Source organism: Onychomys torridus, chromosome 1, assembly GCF_903995425.1.
Source record: "Onychomys torridus chromosome 1, mOncTor1.1, whole genome shotgun sequence".
Classification (NCBI taxonomy): domain Eukaryota; kingdom Metazoa; phylum Chordata; class Mammalia; order Rodentia; family Cricetidae; genus Onychomys; species Onychomys torridus.
The window spans coordinates 15,107,618-15,130,977 of record NC_050443.1 but is presented as its reverse complement, the minus strand read 5'-3'; the positions used below and the strand labels follow the sequence as shown (position 1 = coordinate 15,130,977).

The 23,360-nt window shown below is 44.1% G+C and overlaps 2 protein-coding genes across 3 annotated transcripts in view; both read right to left on the bottom strand.

Moving 5' to 3' along the window:
* Window positions 1-1,514: 1,514 nt before the first annotated feature.
* LOC118588794 (cytochrome P450 2B1-like) lies at window positions 1,515-13,304 on the bottom strand. The gene is made up of 9 exons (XM_036195339.1): window positions 13,134-13,304; window positions 10,946-11,108; window positions 10,675-10,824; window positions 8,523-8,683; window positions 7,661-7,837; window positions 7,074-7,215; window positions 5,932-6,119; window positions 5,618-5,759; window positions 1,515-2,322 (listed from the first exon to the last, which is right to left on the bottom strand). Exons 1-9 carry the CDS (start codon window positions 13,302-13,304, stop codon window positions 2,141-2,143), a joined length of 1,476 nt encoding a protein of 491 aa, XP_036051232.1. The 3' UTR covers window positions 1,515-2,140.
* Window positions 13,305-16,400: 3,096 nt separating this feature from the next.
* LOC118588777 (cytochrome P450 2B1-like) overlaps window positions 16,401-23,360 on the bottom strand; it is an 88,899-nt gene continuing 81,939 nt past the window's right edge. For both annotated transcript variants that reach the window (XM_036195323.1, XM_036195329.1), the window contains exon 9: window positions 16,401-16,789. In XM_036195323.1, coding sequence (XP_036051216.1) covers window positions 16,608-16,789 — 182 coding nt within the window. In that variant the 3' untranslated portion in view covers window positions 16,401-16,607. The remainder of the gene's footprint in view (window positions 16,790-23,360) is intronic.

The window sequence follows — 23,360 nt, the reverse complement described above, 5'->3', positions numbered from 1 at the left end:
GATTTCAGATGGCTCTAACGAAAGTGTGGTTCCTGGCCACCTCTGTCAGAAAGTGACAAGACAAAGAGAGGAATCAAGAGTAAATGGATTGAGGAACTGGGGCAAACCTGGACCCTTTGGAGACAGGGATTAATTCTGGGCGTCATAAGAAAGTGAGACAGATTAGAGATAGGTCTGGCCACACGGTGGGTGAGTTGAATGAGTGGCCGTCTCATCACTTTATGTATGTATTGACTTATTCCTTGCTTGGCAGATGTTTTGAACATCTGGCATCAGTCACATATTGTTCCAGGTTCTTACAATACAGCAGTGAACAAGACATATGTTGACCGTTCACAAACCTGGCATGGCTGTGACAGAGAAGTTATCACCAAAAGAACTTCTGGAAAAAATCCTTAGGTATCTGAGAACCAACATACACAATAAGGATGGAGAAATGTCTCAGTAATTAAGAGTACTGGCTGTTCTTTATCTTCTGGACATGAGTTCAATGCCCAGCAACCATATTCACAACCATCTGTACCTCCAGTCTCAAGGGATCAGATGCCCTCTTCTGGCTTCCATGGGCACCAGACACTCATATATTATACAGACATATATGCAGACAAAACACCAACACCTCCCCCACACACACCCCAAAATAACAGCAAACAATAACAAAACAGAACAAAAAATCCAACAGTGTTTAATCAGGATGTGATGGCATAGTCCTTTAATCTCAGCACTCAGGAGACTTGGATTTTAGTGAGTTCAAGGCCAGCCAGGGCCACATAGTGAGATCCTGTCTCAACACACAAATGAGTAACCCTCACCCCAAAACAACAAAACACAGCAGGGACCCACCCATCCAACCCACCTCACCCCACCCCAAGCAGGGAGAAGGCTTTGTGTATTTATGAGATCCTTGGAGGACTTGGAAGGGAACGTAAGAGAATCTAAACAGACTCATGTAGCCAGAGCTGTGGGCTGAGAAGTCCTTGCCCAGAGAGAAGGTGCAAGAAGTTGCTAAGGAAGAGAATGCAGAAGGCCTACGAAGGCGTGTGGCTGTGCCCTGCAACACACAGAAACCTGGAAAACATGGTGTGAGATAAAGTGGGGGGAGAGATTTCTTAACAGGTTGGGCCTGAGGGGATGGTTAAGTGTGACAAAATATCTGGAATTAGACACCATAGTTTTACAGTGTTGTAAATAAGTTAAAAGACAGGCTGTGGGACTGGGACCTGTCCTTAGTGCATGAGCTGGCTGTTTGGAACCTTGGGCTTACACAGGGACACTTTGCTCAGCCTGGAAGGAGGGGACTGGACCTTCTTGTACTAAATCCACCAGGTTTAAATGAATCCTCAGGGGAGTCTTAGCCCTGGAGGAGATGGGAATGGAGGGGAGGGGCTGGGGAGAAGGTGGGGGCAGGCACGGGAGGGGGAAGGACAGGGGAACCCATGGCTGATGTATAAAATTAAAACACAAATATAATAAATAACAAAAAAAGACATTATAATGTAAATGTTAAAATACAGTCATTTTAAAATCTGGATGTAGGTCCACGTACCTATAATGCCAGTATTTGGGTAATGAAGGAAAGTGGGTCCAAGAGTTCAAGTCATCTTTGAACACATATAAATTTTGAGGCTGGTCTGAGCTACATAAGACTCTGTCTTGAAATACTAAACTAAAAAAATTAGTTAGTTTTGGTGTATAAATTTCATCTCAATTTAAACACACACGAGGGCTGAGAGTTGCCATAGCAAAGAGTTTGCTCTGGACTCCCAGTGCAGTCTTGCTCCCCTGCTCACTTGCAGTGTGATGGTGTGTGTGACCTCTGTCACTCATCAGTAAAGGGGATCGTGACCCTAAACACACAGGAATAGGATGGAGATGACTCAAGAGAGACAATAAGCAGTCTATTATCTATTAGCACAGATCAAGGAGCACAGGGTGTGGATAAGTTGGGACTGTAGCTGCTAAAAGCATGAGAAAAGTGACACAGAATTAGCTGTGGCCTCCAGGAGTCTCTCTGTTCATACTTCAAGGCAGGCACTTGACTATTTTTTTTTTTCAATTCCATTCCCAGGGGAGAACATGATGCCACAGATGGACAGAAGTGGGGACACTGAAATCCATTGACACTCGTTCCTCAGCTCATTCAACGGGGCAGGAAGTGAATCTGGTATGTAGGGGGTATTTTGCTTACACCACTGTTCTTGGGAGTGAGGTCAATATCCTCAGGAGCCACAGGACTGGACACAGAGAAGTTCTGGAGGATGGTGGTAAAGAAAAGGAACAACTCATTTCGGGCAATGCTTTCGCCAAGACAAATACGCTTTCCTGTGGGCACAAAGGACAAATCATGTGAGTCCCAGAGCAGTACACAACCTTCAGACTGTCCCAGCCCATCCCCACACCCAGACAACTGTACGCATTACAATGAATAAGTATGAGTTTGACTCTTGACCTGCAGTTCTAAGACACTATAAAGAAGTTCTCCATACCTCAAATAATGGTTGTAAAATATTAGATGGATGACCAGCATTTACTAGGGATAGAGTTGGATTTCCAAAGCATCCATTGCCCCAGAACCAACTTGGAGTTGGGTATGGATAGGGTGTGTGTGTGTGTGTGTGTGTGTGTGTGTGTGTACACATTTGTTAGTATTCTTAATTTCTCTCATGAGGACAATGGCACCCAGTTCATAAGGCTATTGTGAGCACGAAGTCGATGTTTGTAATGACTCTTCAATTGACACCTGGCTGATACTAATAGTTATATATGAGCCAGGCATGATTGTGCATGGATAATCATCCCAGCATGTGAGAGGTTGATGCAGGTGGATCATGAGTTCAAAACTGCCTGGGCTGTAACACAAGACCCCATCATAGAAACCAACAGGAGGAGAAGGAAGGTGAGGAGGATGAAGAGGAAAGAAGGGAGCATGAGAGAGAAGAGAAAGGAAGAGGAAGATGCCCTGGATCTTCCCCACTCCCCCCACCCCTTTCTGGTCTCAGCCCTAGATCAATGAACTTCACAAGTTCCTGAAGACAATTGTTCACACAGTTGAGAATGGGCGGGGGCACATGATAAGGAGCCTATGGCACCTACAGGATTCTCTGAGGTATAAGGAGCCCTATTGATTTGTCACCTCAGGCATGGAGCACCACAGAGCAATGGGACTCTGAAAGCCCAGGAAGAGGCTCCACCTCCTGCCCTGTACCTCAGAAATTCTAATCTGCAATTGACCACCTCAGGCCTCCAGGTAGAGAAGAGATTTCCCAGCAACCTCCAGTTGTTGGGAAATTGTGCCTGTGTAGGGGTGTCTAGGGAAAGCACCCTATCTACTAGGGCACCTCCTTTTCAGAACTTAGGTGACATGAGTTTAGAAATTGATGGAGCATCTCTCTGAGACAGTTCTCTCAGAACTGGTTTTGTGACCCAGATTGTTCTAGAGCAGCTTTTGATTTGCTTATCTCACTCTCTGAACAATGTCCCCATGCCTGGAGCTGGCGATTTGGACACTGTTCATGTCTCTTTAGCTCTAATGTATTTTGGCTCCATTTTTTTCTTGCCAGCCAGGGCAATCAACTTGTATATTTTTACCCCCCCAGAAACTATTTTTCTTTCACATTTTCCCTTTTCTGCTTTTGTGTCTAAACTCCCTATTGTTTCTTTCTCTTCCTTCCCCTTCCCCTCTCTGTCTCTCTCTTCCCCTTCTCTCTCTCCTCTCCCTTTCTCTCTCTCCCCCTCTCCTCTCTCTTCCCCCTTCTATTCCCCCCTCATCACTTGCTCATTCAGCATCTTCTTTTTTATGTCCCTTTGGTCTATTTCTTATTCTTATCCTCTCCCTCCTCATTTTCCATCACTCCCTCTCTCCTGTTCTTACACTTCTGCCTCCTTATTACATCTCTCCCTCCCATTCTTCTATTGTCTCATTTCACTCTCCATCTCTCATAAAATGCCTCTTCCTGCATGGTCTTCTTATGTCTTGATTCCAATTCTGTTGTTATAACAAATATCCTAACAAAAAAGCAGCAGAGTTGAGGAAAGGGCTTTTTTTCAGTTACAGGTCCAAATCATTAACTGCCACATTGGAGGAATCAAAGAAACAAGAGCTAGAGACAACTGGTCAACCCACATCCACAGGCAAGAGCATGCCGCCTATTTCCTCAGAGCTCAGCTTAGACCTCACATCTCTTACATGGGCCTGGGCCCCAAACTAGGAGTAACACCACTCACATGGCCTGGGTCTTCCCATATCAATTATCAAACAAGCAAACCTCCCACAGATTATCATAAGATAGGCAATTCCTCAACTGAAACCCTCTCCCCAGATGATTCTAGATTGTCATGTTGACAACACTGAGCAGTGCACCTTGTCCCTGTCTCACTGTGCCTCTCCTTGTTAAGATCTCTGTTTCAATTCCATTGTCTGTCCATTGCCTAGTTGTTTCCAGACCTAATTCTCTGCATTCCTGATGTCCTCTAAACTTACAACTACGAAATGGAGAAATTCACTTTTATCCCACTTTACATGTCCTCACACTGAATGAAAATTAAATAGGGGATAAAACCCATACATTGGACATTTCAGGGTGGAGCTGAGCCCTGGGTCCCTCAAGTCACTATGACACTCAACTCTAGACAGTTTTTGCCTAGAGATGTGGTTTGGTGGTAGAACACCTGCCTAGAATCCCCCAGTGAGGGGCTGGGGGTGTGGCTCAGTGGTAGAGCACCTCCCTAACATTTTCAAAGCCCTAGGTTTAATAATGATCACATAAGGAAAAGTTCTAAGGAGTCCTTTCTTAGACTTTCCTTTCTTCCCCAAGATAAGGAATCTATCTACATGAAAGGAGTTTTTCATGACTAGAGCTTGTTAAAATGAATTCAGTTTGGCATAAGGCTGACCATATACACAACAGGAACTATCCAAACTTCATTAGTAGTGAACTGTAAAATAAATCGAGATTATATTGTGTCAGCAAGCAGCTATTCTGCCAGCAAGTAACTGGGTCAGAGCCAAACTTAGCAGTGAGCCAATTCCAGGATGCCAACAACTACAGCATGGCCAGGTAAAAGAAAAGTGGAGCTGGCACAAATCAAGTTGTATCCATATGCCCCACTCCATATAGCTCACCCTCTACCCACACTACTAACTGATAACTTTCTCTGCTTCAGGGTATTATCCATCATGGATGGTTTCTTTGCTCAAAAAAAAAAAAATGCTAGTAATTTTGATTTCTCTTACAATTTAACAAGTCAGAGTATTTACTGTACACAGAGACAAGCATGTCAAGACATGTCCCATCTCCCCAGTGCTCACAGCTGAAGTCAATGCCTCCTCGGCCATCAAGACCCGTGTTCACAGTAGTGTTCATACATGATGTCAGTTGTTCTTGCTGCTGTTTTTAAGAAAATGCATTTGCTCAGGTTTAGAGGCTTTTAAATAATTCCCCAAAGTCCTGATGGCCAGAATGCTCCTTTAGTTTAGTTAGCTATAGCCATGATGAATAGGACGATTCAGGCAAAGCAGCTGGAACAGACTCAGCAAACATGGACCTAGACCTGTCTGTGTCCTGCAGGATAAGCCTGCCCTCTAGTGTCTGGAAAAGGAAGCACAAGTGGGTCTCACCTATAGAGAAGGGCATGAAAGCTTCATTTTTCTTCAGAGCCCCATTGGCATCCAGGAAGTGGTCAGGATTGAAGGTGTCTGGTTGTTTAAAGTACCGTGGGTCATGGAGAGCTGAACTCAGGATGGGGTACACTTCAGTGTTCTAGGAGACATTATGAGACACAAAGATATTAGCATACCCTGACTCCCATCTCAGACAGTCAGTCCCTGAAAAACACAGAATGTAGGAAACCACAAACAGGCTGAGGTTGGTGATGTGGAGAGTGGAGGGTGATCATGGAGTAGAGATGTGGAATCCCATCTGGTGGTCTCACCTTGGGAAGCAGGTACCCTCGGAACAATGTGTCTTTGGTGACCCTGTGTGGCAGACCAATCGGGATAAGATCTGAAAATCTCTGAATCTCATGGATGACAGCCTCAGTGTAAGGCATTTTCATGCGGTCATCAAGGGTTGGGGGTCGATGTGATCCAATCACCTGATCAATCTCCTTTTGGACTTTCTCTGCAAAGAAAAGAGACAACAGACAATGCCTGCTCCTCTTTCATGGATGCAATGCATGGGGACCCTGTTTTCTGCCAGCTAATAGCTTAGGAACAGTGCAGAGCAAGTAGACTCTGCTGACAAAGACACAGTGCACTCTTGGGCACGCACACCTGTGCTTCTCTGAAGCACCTGCCTCTCCAGCCACACTTAGAGCTATAGTAGAGTCTCTCTCAAAAGCTCCAACCTTGCTTGTAAAAGATAGAAATGGAAAACCTGCAGCAGAGGGCTTTTTCATCTATCAATGTGGAGTGAGGACTGGAGGGGGTGATGGTAAGAATTTCCCCATTTGAAATGTAATGAGTGCTATAAATTGTATTCCTACATATCACACACACACACACACACACACACACACACACACACACACACACACACACACGCATGCATGCCTTTGCTTGGAATTTAAAAATCCAGGTGACTAGAGAGATGGTTCAATGGATAAGAGAACTGGCTGCCCTTACAGAGGACCTGGGTTCAATTCCCAGCACCAACATGGTGGCTCACACTTCTGTGACCCCAGGTCTAGGATATCCGACACTCTCACACAGACATATATGCAGGCAAATAATCTGAGGCTATAGCCTCAGTAATAAAGGGAAGTAAATTAATCTGTGTATAATTGAATATCAAATATGAATATGTTGACCAATAAAATTGCTCAGCCTGTAAATGAACTTGATTTGCATCCTGACAGCCTGACTTTGACATCCAGAACCCATGTGAAGGTGGAGGAGAGACCTAACTACACAGAGTTGTCTTCCCACCTCTACATATGAGCTAGGGCAGGCACACTCACAGTAACCTCACATCGTTTTAAAATTTTTAGAATGTGACTGTGTAAGTCTCATTCACACAAATCTCCACAGCCAAAAGAGAGCTAGAACATTCCCCAATTGGCCACCTGTGGCCCACCTGCAACATGGGGGTATTTGAGCATGAGCAGGAAGCCATTGCAGAGAGTGGTGCTGCTGGTCTCAGTGCCAGCAAAGAGGAGAGACAGCACAGAGATCATGAGGTTCTGGTGATGGAACTCCGTGTGGGGGTTGGTCTTCTCCTGGTTCCAGATGAGAGAGAGAAGAGAAGGTCAGGAGTGACTGGAGCCTTGCAGGGAGATGCTCACACATCCTGGGAACTGTCCTTCTGTTTCACACTATATGGACCACATGGCATTTCTCAGTCCTCGTCTCTGGCTCTCTGTTTGTTCTGTCTCCTCCTCTCTTGACTTTGTTCTCTGGTATTTATCACGTTTTGTCTCCCAGGCTCTCTCTTCCTCTGAGCTCTTTTCTGCTTTTTGTCCCTTGCCCTGTGTTTCTTCCACAGCCTTCTTCCTCCCTATTTCATTTTCTCCTCCCTTTCTCTAGTCTTCAATTTCTAGATTCTTCTGCATCTCCTCCACTCCACTTCCTGTCTCTCCTCCCCATCCTCTGCCTCCTCTTCTTCTGCTCACATCCTCAGCCTTCACTCTCACCCATCACTTCTCTCATGCATGCAGGACTTACCTTCTCCATGCGTAGAAGGTAGGTATCGATGAAGTCCCTTGGATTGCTGGGGTCCAAGGTTGCCCTGTGCTGCTCCACACTCTCACCAATGTAGTTGAGGATTTCCTGCAGGTTTTTGAAGATTTGCTTGTGGGCACCAGGAAAGTACTTCAGGAAGCCAGAGAAGAGTTCAAACATCTGCAAGAAAGAAGGACCCAGGAGGCCACCTGGAGCTAGCAGGTGTCAGGAAGTAGGCAGTGATCCTATGTCCATGGATTTTATGAAGGAACACACACACACACACACACACACACACACACACACACTTTATGTACACCGTACACATGTATGCCTTTGAATCAGTCTCTAACCTTTTTTTACATTCTCCCTTTCCCTCTCCAATCCCTGCTCTCTCTTCCAATCCCTCTTGCTGTTTTGTCTTCATTAGTTTTAAGTTGCAGGGTATTATTTTTTTGGACACATTTATGCCAGACTGGCTTTAAACTCAGAATGTAGCAAAAAATCACCCCAGATTTCTGATACTCCAGTCTCCACTATCAAAATAGTGGAATCTCATGTGTTATATACCACCAAATCCTGGTAATGAACTCAGGAGTTCATGCATGAAATGTGAAGTCCTTTGTTCCCGAAGGCACAGCTGCACCACCCATACCATCATTTTCTCATGTCTGGATGGCTCTGTATTTCTGCATTCAAGTCTCTCCACCCTGTTTAACATTCCTCCCTCTTTCCAGGCCTCAGGCTCCTTGCCTCTCCATGTTGTCTCTGCCTTTCTTCCAGCCCTAAGACACACCCTTCTTTGCCTACAGAGCAGCCTCTTCTTTCCTCTACTCTGGATGCTCCTCCCTTCCCACCCACTGACCTGGCTGGAGAATGTGCTGATGAGTGAGACAGTCTGAAAGAACAGGTCCAGCAGGTGAAGGAACTGGCAGTCTTTGTAGTCAAAGCGCTCTCCAAAGACAATGGAGCAGATGATGTTGGCTGTGATGCACTGGAAGAGGAAGGTGGGGTCCATGGGGGCTCCTGGAGAAGAAGGATGCAGGTCAGAAGGCAGAGGATATAGAACCAGGGAACATTTGGTTTCAGCCCTAGCTCTGTGAGGCTGTCTCCACCACTCACTACTTGAAGAACAGCAAGAGTGGCTACCACATTTCCACATATGATGCACATGAGTCTAGGCTCTTCATTCAGAGATGCATGCATCCTTTTATTTATCTTCTCTCAATACGATACAGAATATGGGATGCTATTCATATACACAGAAAGGGAGGGACTTTCACTAACTCAGCTTATCACGGCTGGGATTAAGATGCAAGATGGAGAGGCAGAGTGTGTGTAGTCAGTCTCCACCCTGCACCTACCCCCGGGACAACATCTGACTCTGAGCTGATGGCTAACTCATGCTGGTAGGGATGGTGCAGAGAAGGATTCAGGGAATGCCTGTGTGAATTTACAAGCCCTGCACACTCCATTCCCATCTGCCAGTCCTCCATCCCTTCTCTGACGTCTGGGCTCTGTGGTGTTCCAGAAGTCATCAGTGCCTGCCGCCTTTGTATGTCAGGTTCAGTCATGAACCCTGATGGTTGGATGACTGTTGTCTCTCCAACAGTATTGAGCTCTTATTTCCCCTCACTCTGGGTCTGGCTTGTCTGTGGTCTCTGATTCCATGTAGGTCCTTCCCTGGGGCTCATCACCCTCACTCTCAGCCTTAGAGCTCACTTCTCTTCCTTTGGCTTCCTCCATCTCTGACTGCTCTTTCCAGTCCTTCTTCCCAGCCTCTGCACCTTTCTTCCCTCCTGCCTCTGCACTGACCTCTCAGATCTCCTGAGAAAGGTCAATAAGAGATGGCAAATGTCCCGTGTACAGAAATGGAGGTGCAAACAACAGTCATGTCACCAATACACCCTTGATGTAAAGACCCCTCAAGTCCCCAGAGGTGCCTCTGAGTTCACCCAGAGTCAAACTCCCACCGGCCTGTGTGCTCACTGCTGCTCACCAGCACAACCACAAGGAAGAAACACAGTTCCCTGCTTAGAACACGTCTGCAGTCCCTCCTGCTCCCTTCCCTCTCGGTTACTTACACTCTGTGTTTGTCTTTGACTAAGACCACCAGTTCTCAACCTGTGGGTCATGACCCCTCTGGGGTTCAAACAACAAAAGAGTTGCCTACGACTGTTGGAAAATACAGATATTTATATTACTATTCATAACAGTAACAAAATTACAGTTATGAAGGAGCAACAAAAATGATTTTTTGGTAAGGGGTCACCACAACATGAGGAACTATATTAAAATGTTGCAGCATTAGGAAGCCTGAGAATCACTGGATTAAGACCATCTGGGTGGTGGTGTGGCAAAGGATAAGCCAAAGTGGTCTTGAACTCTATATGCAGTAGAAGATGACCTTGAAAATCTCAACATCCTGGCTCCACCTCCAGAGTTCTGGGATTACAAACATATATGACCATGCCCACTATATATGCTGCTGAAACACTCTACAACGCACTTATACTAGCACGCAATACCTTTTTGAGACAGAACCTTACAATGTAGACAGGACTGTACTTGAATTGATAACCACATTTATTTATTTATTTATTTATTTATTTATTTATTTATTTATTTTTGCCTTTTGAGTCCTGAGAGGACCAGTGTGTACCAACCAACTGACAAAGAAAACTAATGCATGGAATGATTTTTCTGAACAAAAGTGACCACCATGGTCAATCTGTGTCTCTGAGTTATTTGTGCACAATATGGACCTCATAATTCTTTTTCTGTCTCTGTATGTCTCTATCTACACATTTGTCCATACCCACTCCTTTACACACACACACACACACACACACACACACACACACACACACCACATCTCTTTTCTGTCTCTAATTCTCTTTCTCTCTCTGTGCATGTATGTGTGTTTCTCTACCCTTATATGCTTCTTTCTTTTTCCATGTTTGTGCACTCAGATCCTGTATCACCATCTTCCTTTATGCTCATTCTCAGAGACTCACCCTGGGATTTCTGCAGCTTCTCCACCAGACATTGGGCCTCCTCCTTTATCCGCTCCTCCACAGTCCGCTTCCCCATTCCCAAATCCTTCATGGTGGCCAGAGAGAATCGCCTCAGGGTCTTCCAGCGTTCCCCATTGGCAAAGATCAATCCTAAGAAAGGAGAAGCATGTGTAGGATACACTGGAAGTTCAGAGAACCCGAGTCCTTCCCCACAGCTCTGGCTCCACCTTCCGGAACCACATCCTCCACTCCACCCTGTCCCATATCTCACCATATCCCTGTACAATTGGCTCAAACACAGCAATTGTCCCCCGGCCAGAGAAAGCCTCAGCTTGGTCCAGCAGAGCCTCCCTTATGGCCTCTGTCCCACACAGCATGACCACAGGCCTCGGTCCCAGGTGCACTGTGAACACATCTCCATATTTTTCTCGAAGCTAAAAAGCATAAGGGCACAAGGGTTGTCGTTAGTCAGTGCAGATGATATTGTTACACTGTGAAAACACTTAGACATAGACTGGTAAATAGGAACCTCTCATATGGCCACCCTTCCCCTTCTGGGAACCTAAGAGTTAGTTCCCCACATAGCCAGGGTCTGCATTGATTGGTTGGATGTTCTAATCAGTACACCAGTACTGTAGAGGTGAGATTGAGCTCTAGACACATGTTTCTAATCCAAGCTTTGAGGTGGTAGAGCCCAGATAATCAGTAGTCATGTTTGGGTATATATCCAGTTAGAAGCCAGCCTGGGCTACCTAAGGCTCTATCTTGACTCTGGAGTGTTAGCACCTAGGCTTGATCTGCCTTTTGTGATTGCTGCCTCCTGTCTCCATATATTCTGTTTGAAGTATTAGCTGAGAGTTTTCCTAGGGGATGAAAGCCTTCTCAAACTGAGTTTAAGAACAACTCAGAACACTGTGGAATTATTACTGAGAATTTGGCATTGTCTGGAGTTGACTTGCTAAGGGTGTGATGTGTGTAATAATAAAAGGGCCATTGCTCAGCAAGAGTGGACCATAGAGACAAATTCCCTCTGCAGCTGGGTGAGACTAAGGAGTCATCCTTGAGGTGCTTCTCTCTCATGATTTTACAGACCTGAGTGAACCTACGCCCACACCTGATTTAAAACAATATCTCAAAATAAAGTAAATGGATATGATCTAGATATAGGTATGAATATAAATACAGATATAGATGCAGAACCTTGCTCATACCATTCAGTCTGGCCATCTGTCCCTGAAATCTCAATCAAGAACCATGTTTCCTGTGACCCAGCTTCAACTTGTTCAATGCCTTCTCACAATGTTCTAGAGAATGGCACTGACCCACCCACTGGGTTACATGAGAAGGGAAAGTGATAGTCCCCTAGTGGTGGACCTGAATGTGAGTCATGACTAAAGTACATGCAGTTGGAAAATACCTGACAATGCAACCATCTTGGCATCTACAGGGAATTGATCCCAAGAATGTCACAATCCTCAAGTGCTGAAAGCCCTTGAAGAGAATGGTTTACACATAACCCACATCGGCCTCTCATAATCTTTAGCTCACTCTAGATTGCAATGCAGCTAATAGAAATGAAAGGCTATGACAATGTTCAGTGTCCCGTGTTGTTTGGGGACAACACTAAGGAAAAGCTCTACATGTTTAATGTTGACCTACTTATGTTTTTAGGCCGAGTCACTCATGGAATCTTAAGCAACAATGAGCTATCAACACAGAGATAAGATCAAAGATATTTTATGAAACTTGAAGGAGGACCATGAGTTTGAGATTAACCTGGGAAAAATAGGGCTACCTTGTTTCAAAAGCTAGATAAAAATAAATGGATACATCAATGATCCAGATAGGTGATGTGTTAACAACGAAGGGGTAGCGGGAGGTTGGGATTGTTGCCATTATATCAGCTCTCTAAATGGGAAGTGAAGCCAAGGATGATAATTGATTATTAATAAACAAGTAGTAATTGAACATGAAATCTCCCTTGTGGAGACTGGTAAAGATGGTGCCAGGGTCAGCTGCTTGGATGGTCCATGGTGTTTATAACTAATAAGTACTCCCTACCTACCCCCACCTCCTGACCTGCCTCTCCTCCCCTTTGCTCCAGAACATGGCAGGTTAATCCGTTGTGCTGGTAGAAGCAAACCTTATCTGTGGATGCCTCTGACATCTTTCTTTCTCTTCAGGAACAAAGAAGCATCAAAGAGAAAAATTATAAACCCTTGGCACACACCTTGACACCCCTGTCACCTTTCACACTCCAAGCACAGTGACCCACACAATTCCAACCTAATAAGGTCTCTTCTGTTGATCTGAGCACCATCCATCACCAATCAGCATCTTAGCTTTCATCCAGCAACCTTCCCACCTGAACCTACAGCCTAGAAGAAGTCCCTTGCGCCTCTCTCTGAGTGATGTCCAGGAGCAAATATGGATCTAAACCCATAAGACACATGTCTCACCTGAATGAAGGAGTTGAGGAGGCCTTTTCTGTCCATCTGCAGGAGGTTCCCCAAGAGGGGCAGGGGATGGGGTCCAGGTGGGAGTTGACCACGGGCCTTTGTGTGGCCCCTGACAAGGAGCAGCAAAAAGCCCATGAGGAGAGTGAGGAGGAGCAGGGCACTGGGCTCCATGGTCCTGGTCTGACCACTGTGGACTTCACGGCACACTCCAGCAGGACATTTTATGCTGAACCTGCCTCTCCGCCCAGTTGAGCAACTTGAGCTGTTCCTACCTCCTGTCTCATCATTGTCCAGGAGTGTGAGCACCCATACTTCCTGCTTGGATTGATAGTGACCTGATCACTCTCTAGTCCACAGATGTTGCCAAAGACAATGAAACAGAACACAGGACAAAAGAACATTGGGAGTAATGCATCTTGATTTCTGGGGGTGAGCGTGTACTTGTCAGCTCAGGTTTGTCTGTTTATTTCCCCAGGCATGGACCTGTTTGTGCTGCATATGTGAAGGAATATTTCTTATGTGAATGTGCATGTGTGTGCTTTTGTGTGTTCCTTTAGATATGTGTGTATGTTGTGGTAATGGTGGTGGTGGTGGTGGTGTGTGTATTAGTTGGTTTTTCAAGATAGGATTTCTCTGTGTAGCTCTGGCTGCCCTGGAACTGATTCTGTAGACTTCACTGGCCTCAAACTCGAAGAACCTCCTCCTTTTGCCTCCTAAATATTGAGATTAAAGGTGTGGGCCATGACATGTTGCTCACAAATACATTCTTGCATTGTAGGGCTACTCTGTGTATTCTTAATTTCACATGTGACTTGAGTGGAGTTCCCATTTCACTCTCTTGCCTGTGACAGCCACAGATGGCAGAAAGCAGAGAAGTAGGGAGACAAGAGACAGAGTGGTGGTGAGGCTCAGCAGCCAGGTGGAGAGGGAGACTTCAGCCTGGCAGAGGAGCAGTTGCAGCCTCTGGGTCTCTGATCACTGTGACTGGTGATCCTCCTCATGTCTGGCTCTCTGATCTTCCCCCTCATCTCTCTCTGAAGTGTCTCTTTCCCCTGTAGACTCTGAGCTGCAGGATGCTGAGACTTTCTTACTCTGTTTTCTACTGAGGCAGAATACCAGAGGCTGGGAAGTTATAGTTAGTAGACATTTTAAATTTGTGCTTCTGGAAGCAGTTAATTCCAGGAGCACCGCACTGGTCTGGTGAGGCATTTGCTGCTGTACTATAACATGACATGGGGCAATCAAGTGTGCCTAAGACTGACAGAGCTAAAAAGGAGACTGAACACTCCTATAGATGACCCACTCCTGTGATAATGACACCAATCCATTTACAAAATGCCATGGTTAGATGGGAGTGGGAGTGTTTCTGACCTTTTGCCTACTCTTGGGGCCCTGAGCTAGGTTGCATTGTTCAGCCTTCATATGATGGTTTCTATCTAGTTTTTTTTTTTTTTTTTTTTTTGCATTTTGTTAAGCCATGTTTGGTGATATCCCTGGGAGGCCTCCTTCTTTTCTGAAGCAAAATGGAGGATCAGTGGATCTAGGGGAGAGGGTGCATGTGGTGGGAGGAAAGGAGGGAGGGGAGGCTGTGGTCAGGATGTATTGTATTAGAATAGAATAAATAAAAAGAAAAAAAGAAAGAAAAGAATATGAAATATCTCCCATGACTCCATTTGTTTGAATGCTTGATCTTTAGTTAACAGTAGTTTTAGGCTGTTCTCAGACTTGACAGAAAGAAGTAGGTTACTTGAGGGAACCTCTTCCTGACACCCTTTTCTTTCTCCTGCCCACCTGCCATATGCTCCTGCAGCAAACCTAGAGGTCCAGGTGCCCTGCCTTCCTGCCTTGAAACTGACCCCAAATAAATTCTTCCTCATACTTGCTTCTGAGCAGATACTTAACCACAGCAACAAGGTAGCTAATTCAGGAAATCAGTACCAGGAGTGGGGTTGTTACATGATAAAACTCACCATTTTGTTCCTAGGCTGAAATTCTTTAGTAGTTTAGGCTACACTTTTGATATGAGAACTTACCACCGATCACATAGCAGAGGCAGAGAAAAAATAGAGGGACAGAGAGACAGACAGAGAAACAGATATAGACAGAAAGACTGAAATAATTCTACTCTCATACAACACATCTTATCTCTATCTAGAGATAGGAGACACAGAGGCAAAGACAGTGAGGCTGACTTGAACTGGAACCAGGGCCATAAGGAAAGTATTTTTGACTGCCTTCCCTAACTCAAGTTCGTCTAATCTGTTGCTGTGGCTAGCATTAAATCCAGATTCTTTTGGATTTCAACAGAGACTGAAAACCATCAGCTCTCCAGATATCTTCCAGGACTGCAGAACCATGTGCGACAACTGGATACACACACACACACACACACACACACACACACATCATACACACACAGATAGGTATATAGATAGATAGTAGATGGATAGATAAATAGATGCAGATAGATGGATAGAAGTAAATAGATAGATGGATAGATGAATGGGTGATAGATAGATGATAGATAAATAGATAGATGTATATATACATATACATACATACATATAGGTAGGTATATAGAAAGATAGTAGATAGATGAATGGATGGATAGATAGATGTAGATAGATGGATAGATGTAGATAGATAATAGAAGATAGATGGATAGAAGGATGATAGATGATAAATAAATAGATAAATGGATATATATATATATATATATACATACAGATAGATGTATTGATAGTAGATGGATGGATGATAAGTAGATAGATGTAGATAATGATAGATAGACAGATAGATAGATAGATAGATAGATAGATAGGCAGACAGACTGATTGATCCTGTCAGTCCTGTTCCTTTAGAGAACGTGACTAATAAAGGTATTGGTGTGATTCTTGTGAGACATATAAGGGAACATGAAGTCGGTGTTAAGAATCACAAAGCTCAGGGACCATGGGCTGAGGAGGCCTCTGCCCAGAGAGTGGATGCTAAGAAGATCATGATAAAAGAACATGAAGGTATGTGACTGTGGCCTGCAAAGCTCAGGAACCTAGATAATATTCTGTGAAGTAAAAGACACCAGACACCAAAGATCACATACTGTGTGATTCTGTTGACATGAACCATGCATATTAGGCAAGTCCAGAGACAAAGAATTCAACCATACACAGAGTCCATCAGCATAGAGCATGGATCACCGGGAGCTGTTACATGGGGACTATGGCTGTTGGAAGTGACTTAGTATGAGATATGGCCTCCAGAAGTCTCTTTGTACTTCTAGAAAGACATTTATTTGTTTGATTTCTCCAGTGCCATTCACAGGGGAGTAGAACACATCTTAGAGCTTTGCAGAAGCTGCAGTGAGGTGGAAGGAAGTGAGCAGTGACTGAGGGCCTGGTTTCCAGCAGGTTTCTCAGAGGCATAAAGATGGGGCCATCTCAACAGGAGCGGGGAGACCCGGCCACCTTAGCCCAATCAGCGGGCCAAGAAGCAGATCTGGTATGTTGGGGGCACTTTGCCGAAGCCAATCTCCTTGGGACTGATGTCAATGTCCTCAGGAGCCACGGGACTGGACATGGAGAAGTTCTGGAGGATGGTGGCGAAGAAAAGGAACAATTCGTTGCGGGCAATGCCTTCGCCAAGACAAATGCGCTTTCCTGTGGGCACAGAGGATGAGCCATGTGAGCCCCAAGGCAGTATACAACCTTCAGACTGTCCCATCCCTAAACCCAGACAATTCTGCCCAATGCAATGAATAAGAGTGAGTTTGACCTTCAACCTGCAATTTGAAAACATTAAAAAGTTCCAAAACCTTAAAGAATTGGTGCAAGGGCCGGTGAGACTTCTTAGCATGGAAAGTAGCCTGCTGTCAACCCTGAGGACCTGAGTTCAATCCCCTGGACCCATATGTTGCAAGGAGAGAACTAATGTCCACAGTCTGTCCTTTGACATAAACACACACACACACACACACACACACACACACACACACACACACACCATAGCATACATGTATATGCATGCAAACATATACATAATAAATTAGTCATAAAATTCAAGACAAACTGTTGGTGGGTGTCTCATGGTCACTTCTGACAGATTTCTAGCTTTTGTTAGATTATGAGAATCCGTCATTCCAGAATTGTAAGAACCCACTTAAGTAGGAGCAAAGTATGTATGTGTACACATGTTTAATGCAACATCTTTAGTGTTCCCTCCTTTCTCATGTGAGGGATCGCATAGGACTGCACTGAGGGTGAAGGTACTGTTTACAAAGACCCTTAGATTAACAACTGGATGGTGGTAAGGGTCCCATATAAGCCAGACATGAAGGCACATACCTGGAAGTGCAGCACTTGGGAAACTGAAGCAGGAAGTTGATAGACTATAGAGCAAAACCTCTGTCTTTCCCCTTTCTCTGTCACCTCTGTCTCTCATCCCAACCCCCTCCTTTTCTCTTTCTCTCTGCTCCCTTTGCTTCTTCAGCTTGAGGCCATAGAAATTCAGCAAGTTCCCAGACACAATTGCTCATACAATTGAGAATGGGCAGGAGCACATGATAAGGAGTCTATGGAACCCACAGGATTCTCTGAGATATAAGAAGCCTAGGTACTGTATTAATTTCAGAACTGTTGGATCTACTTTGTGAGCCCAGAAAAACCATTTTGCATGTTGTACAGTAACTGCTCAGGAGAATTTCACACTTTGATGGAATGGATGCTACAGTTTTCTGTTAGGGCACAGGTGATGTGTAGGCTAGAAGGGAGCCACTGCAGATGCTAGGAGCAGTTATTACAGGGTGTAGCTAGAAACCCTCAGTGCTTGCCTTATGTGGGCTAGCCCTGCCACTCTGGTCTTTCTGTGTGTCAAGAAATTTCTAAACTGGCCATTATTGGCCAAACTTGGTAACACGTTCATCTTTTGCCACCTAAGAAGGCTGGGTGTTCTGGTGCATGCCTCTAGAAGTTGAATTGGGATGATTGTAAATTCAAGAATAGTTTAGGTGGCAGTCTGTGGCTTGTCTCTTAAAGAAAAATGAATGAAAAATAAACACCCTCCTGCATATTGATAGTCATGGTAAGTATGGTCCAGTGTGAAGGCGTCCTCCTGGAAAAAGTTAGGGCAAAAGCCTAAAAGCCCTACCCTTTCCTAGGTTTTGCTGTGGCCTTGAAATTCTCCCTTACTTTGGTGGAGGAGGGATTTCCCAGCAACCCCTGTGCCCTCCAGTTGTTGGGAAATTGTGCCTGTGTGGGAGTATTTAGAGAAAACACCCTATCCCTTTGGGCACCTCCTTTTCAGAACTTAGGTGACATGAGCTTAGAAATGCATGGAGTATTTCTCTGAAATGGTTCTTTCAGAACTGGTTTTGTGACCCAAATTTTTTCCAGAGCAGTTTTTAATGGCTGATCTCACTCTCAACACAATGTCCCCATGACTGGAACTGGTGATTTGGACACTGTTCATGTCTCTTTGGCTCTAACATTCTCTCTCTGTCTTTCTCTCTCTCTCTCTCTCTCTCTCTCCCTTTCTCTTTCCTTTCTTCCATTGGCAGACTACCTGAACCTGTTCTTACCTCCTCTATTTGTCTTTTATCTATTCCACCCACTTGTGTCTTCCTAAATTCCCTAGAAACCATCTTAGCCCCTCCCCTTTCTATCTAAGGACACCTTGTCTTGTGTTCCTTCTGTGTCTTCCTTTGTTTATTTCTAGTTGTGTCTCCTGCCCTTCCTTCTCTCCCCTCCTCTCCTCCTGTCTTCCCCCCTCACCTCTGGTTCCTCACCCTTCTTTCTCTCTCCCTTTCCTCTCTTCCTGTCTTCCCCCTCACCTCTGGTTCCTCACCCTTCCTTCTCTCTCCCTTTCCTCTCTTCCTGTCTTCCCCCCTCACCTCTGGTTCCTCACCCTTCCTTTTCTCTCCCCTCCTCTCCTCCTGTCTTCCCCCTTCACCCTGACTCCTCATGCTTCTTCACTGTCTCGTGTCCACTCTCTGAATCCTTCCATGTATCTCCTCCTATTGTAGCTTCCTTGTGTCTTCTGTGTACCTCTCTCTTTATTGGGATGTTATAATGTACTTACCATTGTATTGTTTATTTGTCTCTGTCCCTTTTCTCCACATCCCTGCCTTTCTTGACTTGGGACTGTTCTATGGACAGTTCAGGAGCCGAGCTAAGCCCAGGGTCACTGAAGTCACTTGGACACTCAAGACTTGACACTTCTTAGCTGAGACATGACTAAGGGTGGGGAAGGGAAGAGAACTTGCCTAAAATCCCTTAGTGAGAGGAGTATGGTAGACTGGCTTAGTAGGACCGCATCCTCTAGAATGCACCAAGGAGAGGCTTGGAAGTGTGGGTTCATTCAAGAGAACTTGCTTAACATACACTTGGCCCTGGGTTCCATCCCTAGCATGGGTGGGGGCTCAACTAAAGGCTAAGAAATTATGTCTAGAACCTTTCTGTCTCCAAAAGATATGAAACCTGAACACAAATTTTCCATGTTTATATCTCACGGAGTCCATTAAACTAAATTAAATTTGGCCAAAGGCAGCTTCTGTATATAACACACTAACAAAACACAACAGGCAACCAACTACATACTAACTTGAGATTATATCTTCCAATGAAGAACAAGTCTCAGTCACTCATGGCAGTTGACCTACTCCAGGCTGCCAACTATGCCATCATGGCCAAGTAAGGCAAAAGTAGAGCTGGCACCAATCAAGCTGTGTGTCCATGCCCAGCTCCCTATTGTCTATAGATACCGTGGGCTGACTGTGTTGGGTGCTGTAACTCTGAACTTTCTCTGGTTCAGGATATTGTCCATCACGAATGGTTTCTTTGTGCAAATGCATGCTAGTAATTTTCATTTCTCTTACAGTTTAACAAGACAAAGAGTATTTAATGCAAACAGACAACTGTGCCAGCACATGTCCCATCTCCCCAGTGCTCACAGATAAATGCCTCCCTAGACCAAAGACCTTACCAAGCTCATGACATTCATAGATGATGTCATTTGTTCTTGCTGTTATTTCTTAAGCAAATGAATTTGCACTCTCTGCTAACCCACAGGCAACTCCTGCCAGGGAACCAGCTATGCTGACTGCAGATCTTCACCTCTTCCTCTGTTCTCTAAGACCCAATCCCCAGCCTTCATCCCAACTCTGCAACAAAATATTTGCTGCAGCTTTCCCTGCTCCTCTTTGTACATCTCCTGTGGATCTCCCAGATCATCCCCAGAAGGCACCCCTTACTAACCCAAAGACCATTCCTGCTAAGGAAGCAGGTAAGCTCACAGATGATCCACACCTCTCCTTCTGCTTCTCCTGATCTACCCACATCCCAGTCTTATCCACAGCTCTGTAGCAGAATGCCTCCTGTGCTCTTCCTGTCCTCCCTGACCCCATACCCAATGAATCACAAAGATCCTCTCCTCCACCCTACCTTCCCCCAACTCATCCCATTGTCCTTGCCTCCAAAACCAGCAGGCAGTCCTTGGGAACACACCAGCTGGGCAGACAAGGAAATAAGTCCACAGAAAATGTCCCCTAGGCAACACAGACATTATGCTCACCTAAAACCCAGAAAGGAAACAAAGACCAAGAAACAAAACACCCATTCAACACAGACAAACCCAGAAATCAGCACCTAGACTTATAATCACCCCAATCTGAGATTCGTGGATGCCAGCACAAAAACACAACTAGGAACAGCCAGGACAGTATGTCTTCACTAGAACCCAGCAACCCTACCACAGTTGGCCCTGAACATTCCAACATAGCTCAAGTCCAAGAAAAAGACCTTAAAAAAGGCCTTACAGAGGTGATAGAGATCCTTAAAGTACAGAAACATAAGGAAGGCTTTTAAGGACCAGCCTTAAAGCCTTCTTTTTAGGGTTCAAAAGGTGATGCTATGATAAGCAAAAAACAAACAGACAAACAAACAAAAAAAACAAAAACAAAAACAAAAACCAAACAAACAAAAAACCTAAGAATCTGAGATGAAGGAATAAATTTGCTCACACTATGTTCTTTCTATGCATGTTTCTTTATTCTTCTGACTTTAATTCTAATTCTCTTCCTTTGTGTCTGTAATTTCTTGGTTCTAACTCTTATTCTTATTCTAGTTCCTAATTCCTTAGCTTCTTCTTTCATCTAGCCTAAAATGTCTCCTCTAGAAGTGGCTCAAAGCAACAGAAAAAAATTACTATAGTTACCTCTCATTGGTCAAAAGCACATTCCTAGGGTAAGTAATAGGGAGCTGAGCCATTTACCATGGTCGCACACATTTTCAAGGTTTCAGGAGTAAGAGGGAAGACCATAGTGCCCAGATGAGACAAACTTTGAGACATAGGTCTATTATCAGCAGATTTGGCCAGTGAAGAATTGGCTGGCATGCTTTTCTTGGAGTGCTTTGTGTTAGTAATCTTGGCACCTGTGACTCTGCCCTTGTGCATAACCGTAAAGTTGAAAACTTATAATCTATTTACAAAGGCCTTTAGTCTAGTTTGAACTTTCTCTGAGATAAAAATGAGCTAAAGGTGTGCAGTTTGTGTTAGACTGAGGAGAGATGGTTATTTTTGTTAGTGTGAATACAAGGAACAAGGCAGGCTTTAAGTGTCTACAGTCTTGTGGAACAATTTATCTAGTTATGAAGCATATTCTGGTATGTTTTCTATATATCAAAACTGTACAGATAATGAGCAGTCATCATCCTGACCATCCGTGTGTGTGTGTATGTGTCCATAAGATTGAGATGTAATCATGAGATTACTTATACACATCACATGAAGATGTGTGGTAATAGAGAGATATGGTTGCTGTAATTGCACAAGAAATCTATAACAAGAAACAGCCAATTCACTCAAAAGGAATAATTCCAAAATGCCTTGTGTTTTGGTTTAATCCTTCATCAGAATCCTTGATTTTGGTGGGTTGACCTTGTAAATGATGGCTGAATTCTCACTGCATAATCCTGCAGGCTGCAACAGCTCATGATCATGGCTCCTGACAGAAACACACACGCCAGCACCAACACCAAGCAAATGGACCTAAGAAATGAGCTGGTGTACTCATTTTAGTAGCTAACAAAATAGATTTAAAACCAATCAGCAGACATAGGGAAGGATACTACATACTCAAAGGAAAAATCCACCAAGAGGACATTTCAATTCCTAACATCTATGCTCCAAACACAAGGACAGCCAAGTTTGTAAAATAAGCACTACCAGAGCTTAAATCACACATTGACCCTCACACACTGATGCCGGGAGTCTTTAATACTCCACTCTCATCAGTAAGCCATCCCAACAAAAACTAAACAGAGAAATGCTAGAGCTAACTGATGTTATAAACCAAATGTACTTAGAAGGTATTTACAGAACATTTCACCCAAACTCAAAAGGATATAACTTCTTGTCAGCACCCCATGGAACTTTCTCCAAAACTGACCACTTACTGGGTCACAAGATAAGTCTCAACAGATACAACAAAATTGTAGTCAACTGTGGCTGAAGCCCAAGAAAAAGACCTTTAATCCATGAATCAGATCAGACCACTATGGATTAAAACTGGATATCAACAATAACAGAAAGCATACAAACCCAAAGAAACTGGAAAACTCTCTACCAAATGAAAATGGGTCAAGATAGAAATACGGAAAGGAATTAAAGACTTTCAAGAATTCAATGAAAATGATTACACAGCATACCCAAACTCATGGGACACAATGGATGCAGTTCTAAGAGGCAAGTTCATAGCACTAAGTGCCTACATTAAAAATACAAACAAACAAACAAAAACTGGAGTGATCTCTACTAGCAACTTAATAGCACACCTGAAAGCTCTAGAACATCAGTTCTTAACCTGTGGGACACTATTATCCTACATACCAGATATTTACATTATAGTTTATAACAGTAGAAAAATCACAGTTATGAAGTAGCAACAAAATAATTTTATGCTTGGGGGTTACCATGAGGGTTTTAGAGTCACAACATTAGGAAGGGTGAAAACCACTGCTCTAGAACAAAAAGAAGTCACACTCAAAAGGAGTAGATGGCAAAAAATAATCAAACACAGGGTTGAAATCAATAAGAGAGAACAATACAAAGAATCAATGAAACAAAGAATTGGTTCTTTGAGAAAAATTCATAAGATTGACAAACCCTTATCCAAATTAAAATGTGGAAGGAGACTATACAAATTAACAAAACCAGAAGTAAAAAGGGAGACATAAC

Bases quoted from the DNA above. Each gene is read 5' to 3' on its own strand.
- LOC118588794 (XM_036195339.1), bottom strand. From the start codon at position 13,304: ATGGAGCCCAGTGCCCTGCTCCTCCTCACTCTCCTCATGGGCTTTTTG. The intron at 5,760-5,931 runs GTGAGACCACCA...AATGTCTCCTAG, and splicing joins GAGGGTACCTGCTTCCCAAG to AACACTGAAGTGTACCCCAT. The intron at 2,323-5,617 runs GTGAGACCCACT...TTGTGCCCACAG, and splicing joins TTTCATGCCCTTCTCTATAG to GAAAGCGTATTTGTCTTGGC.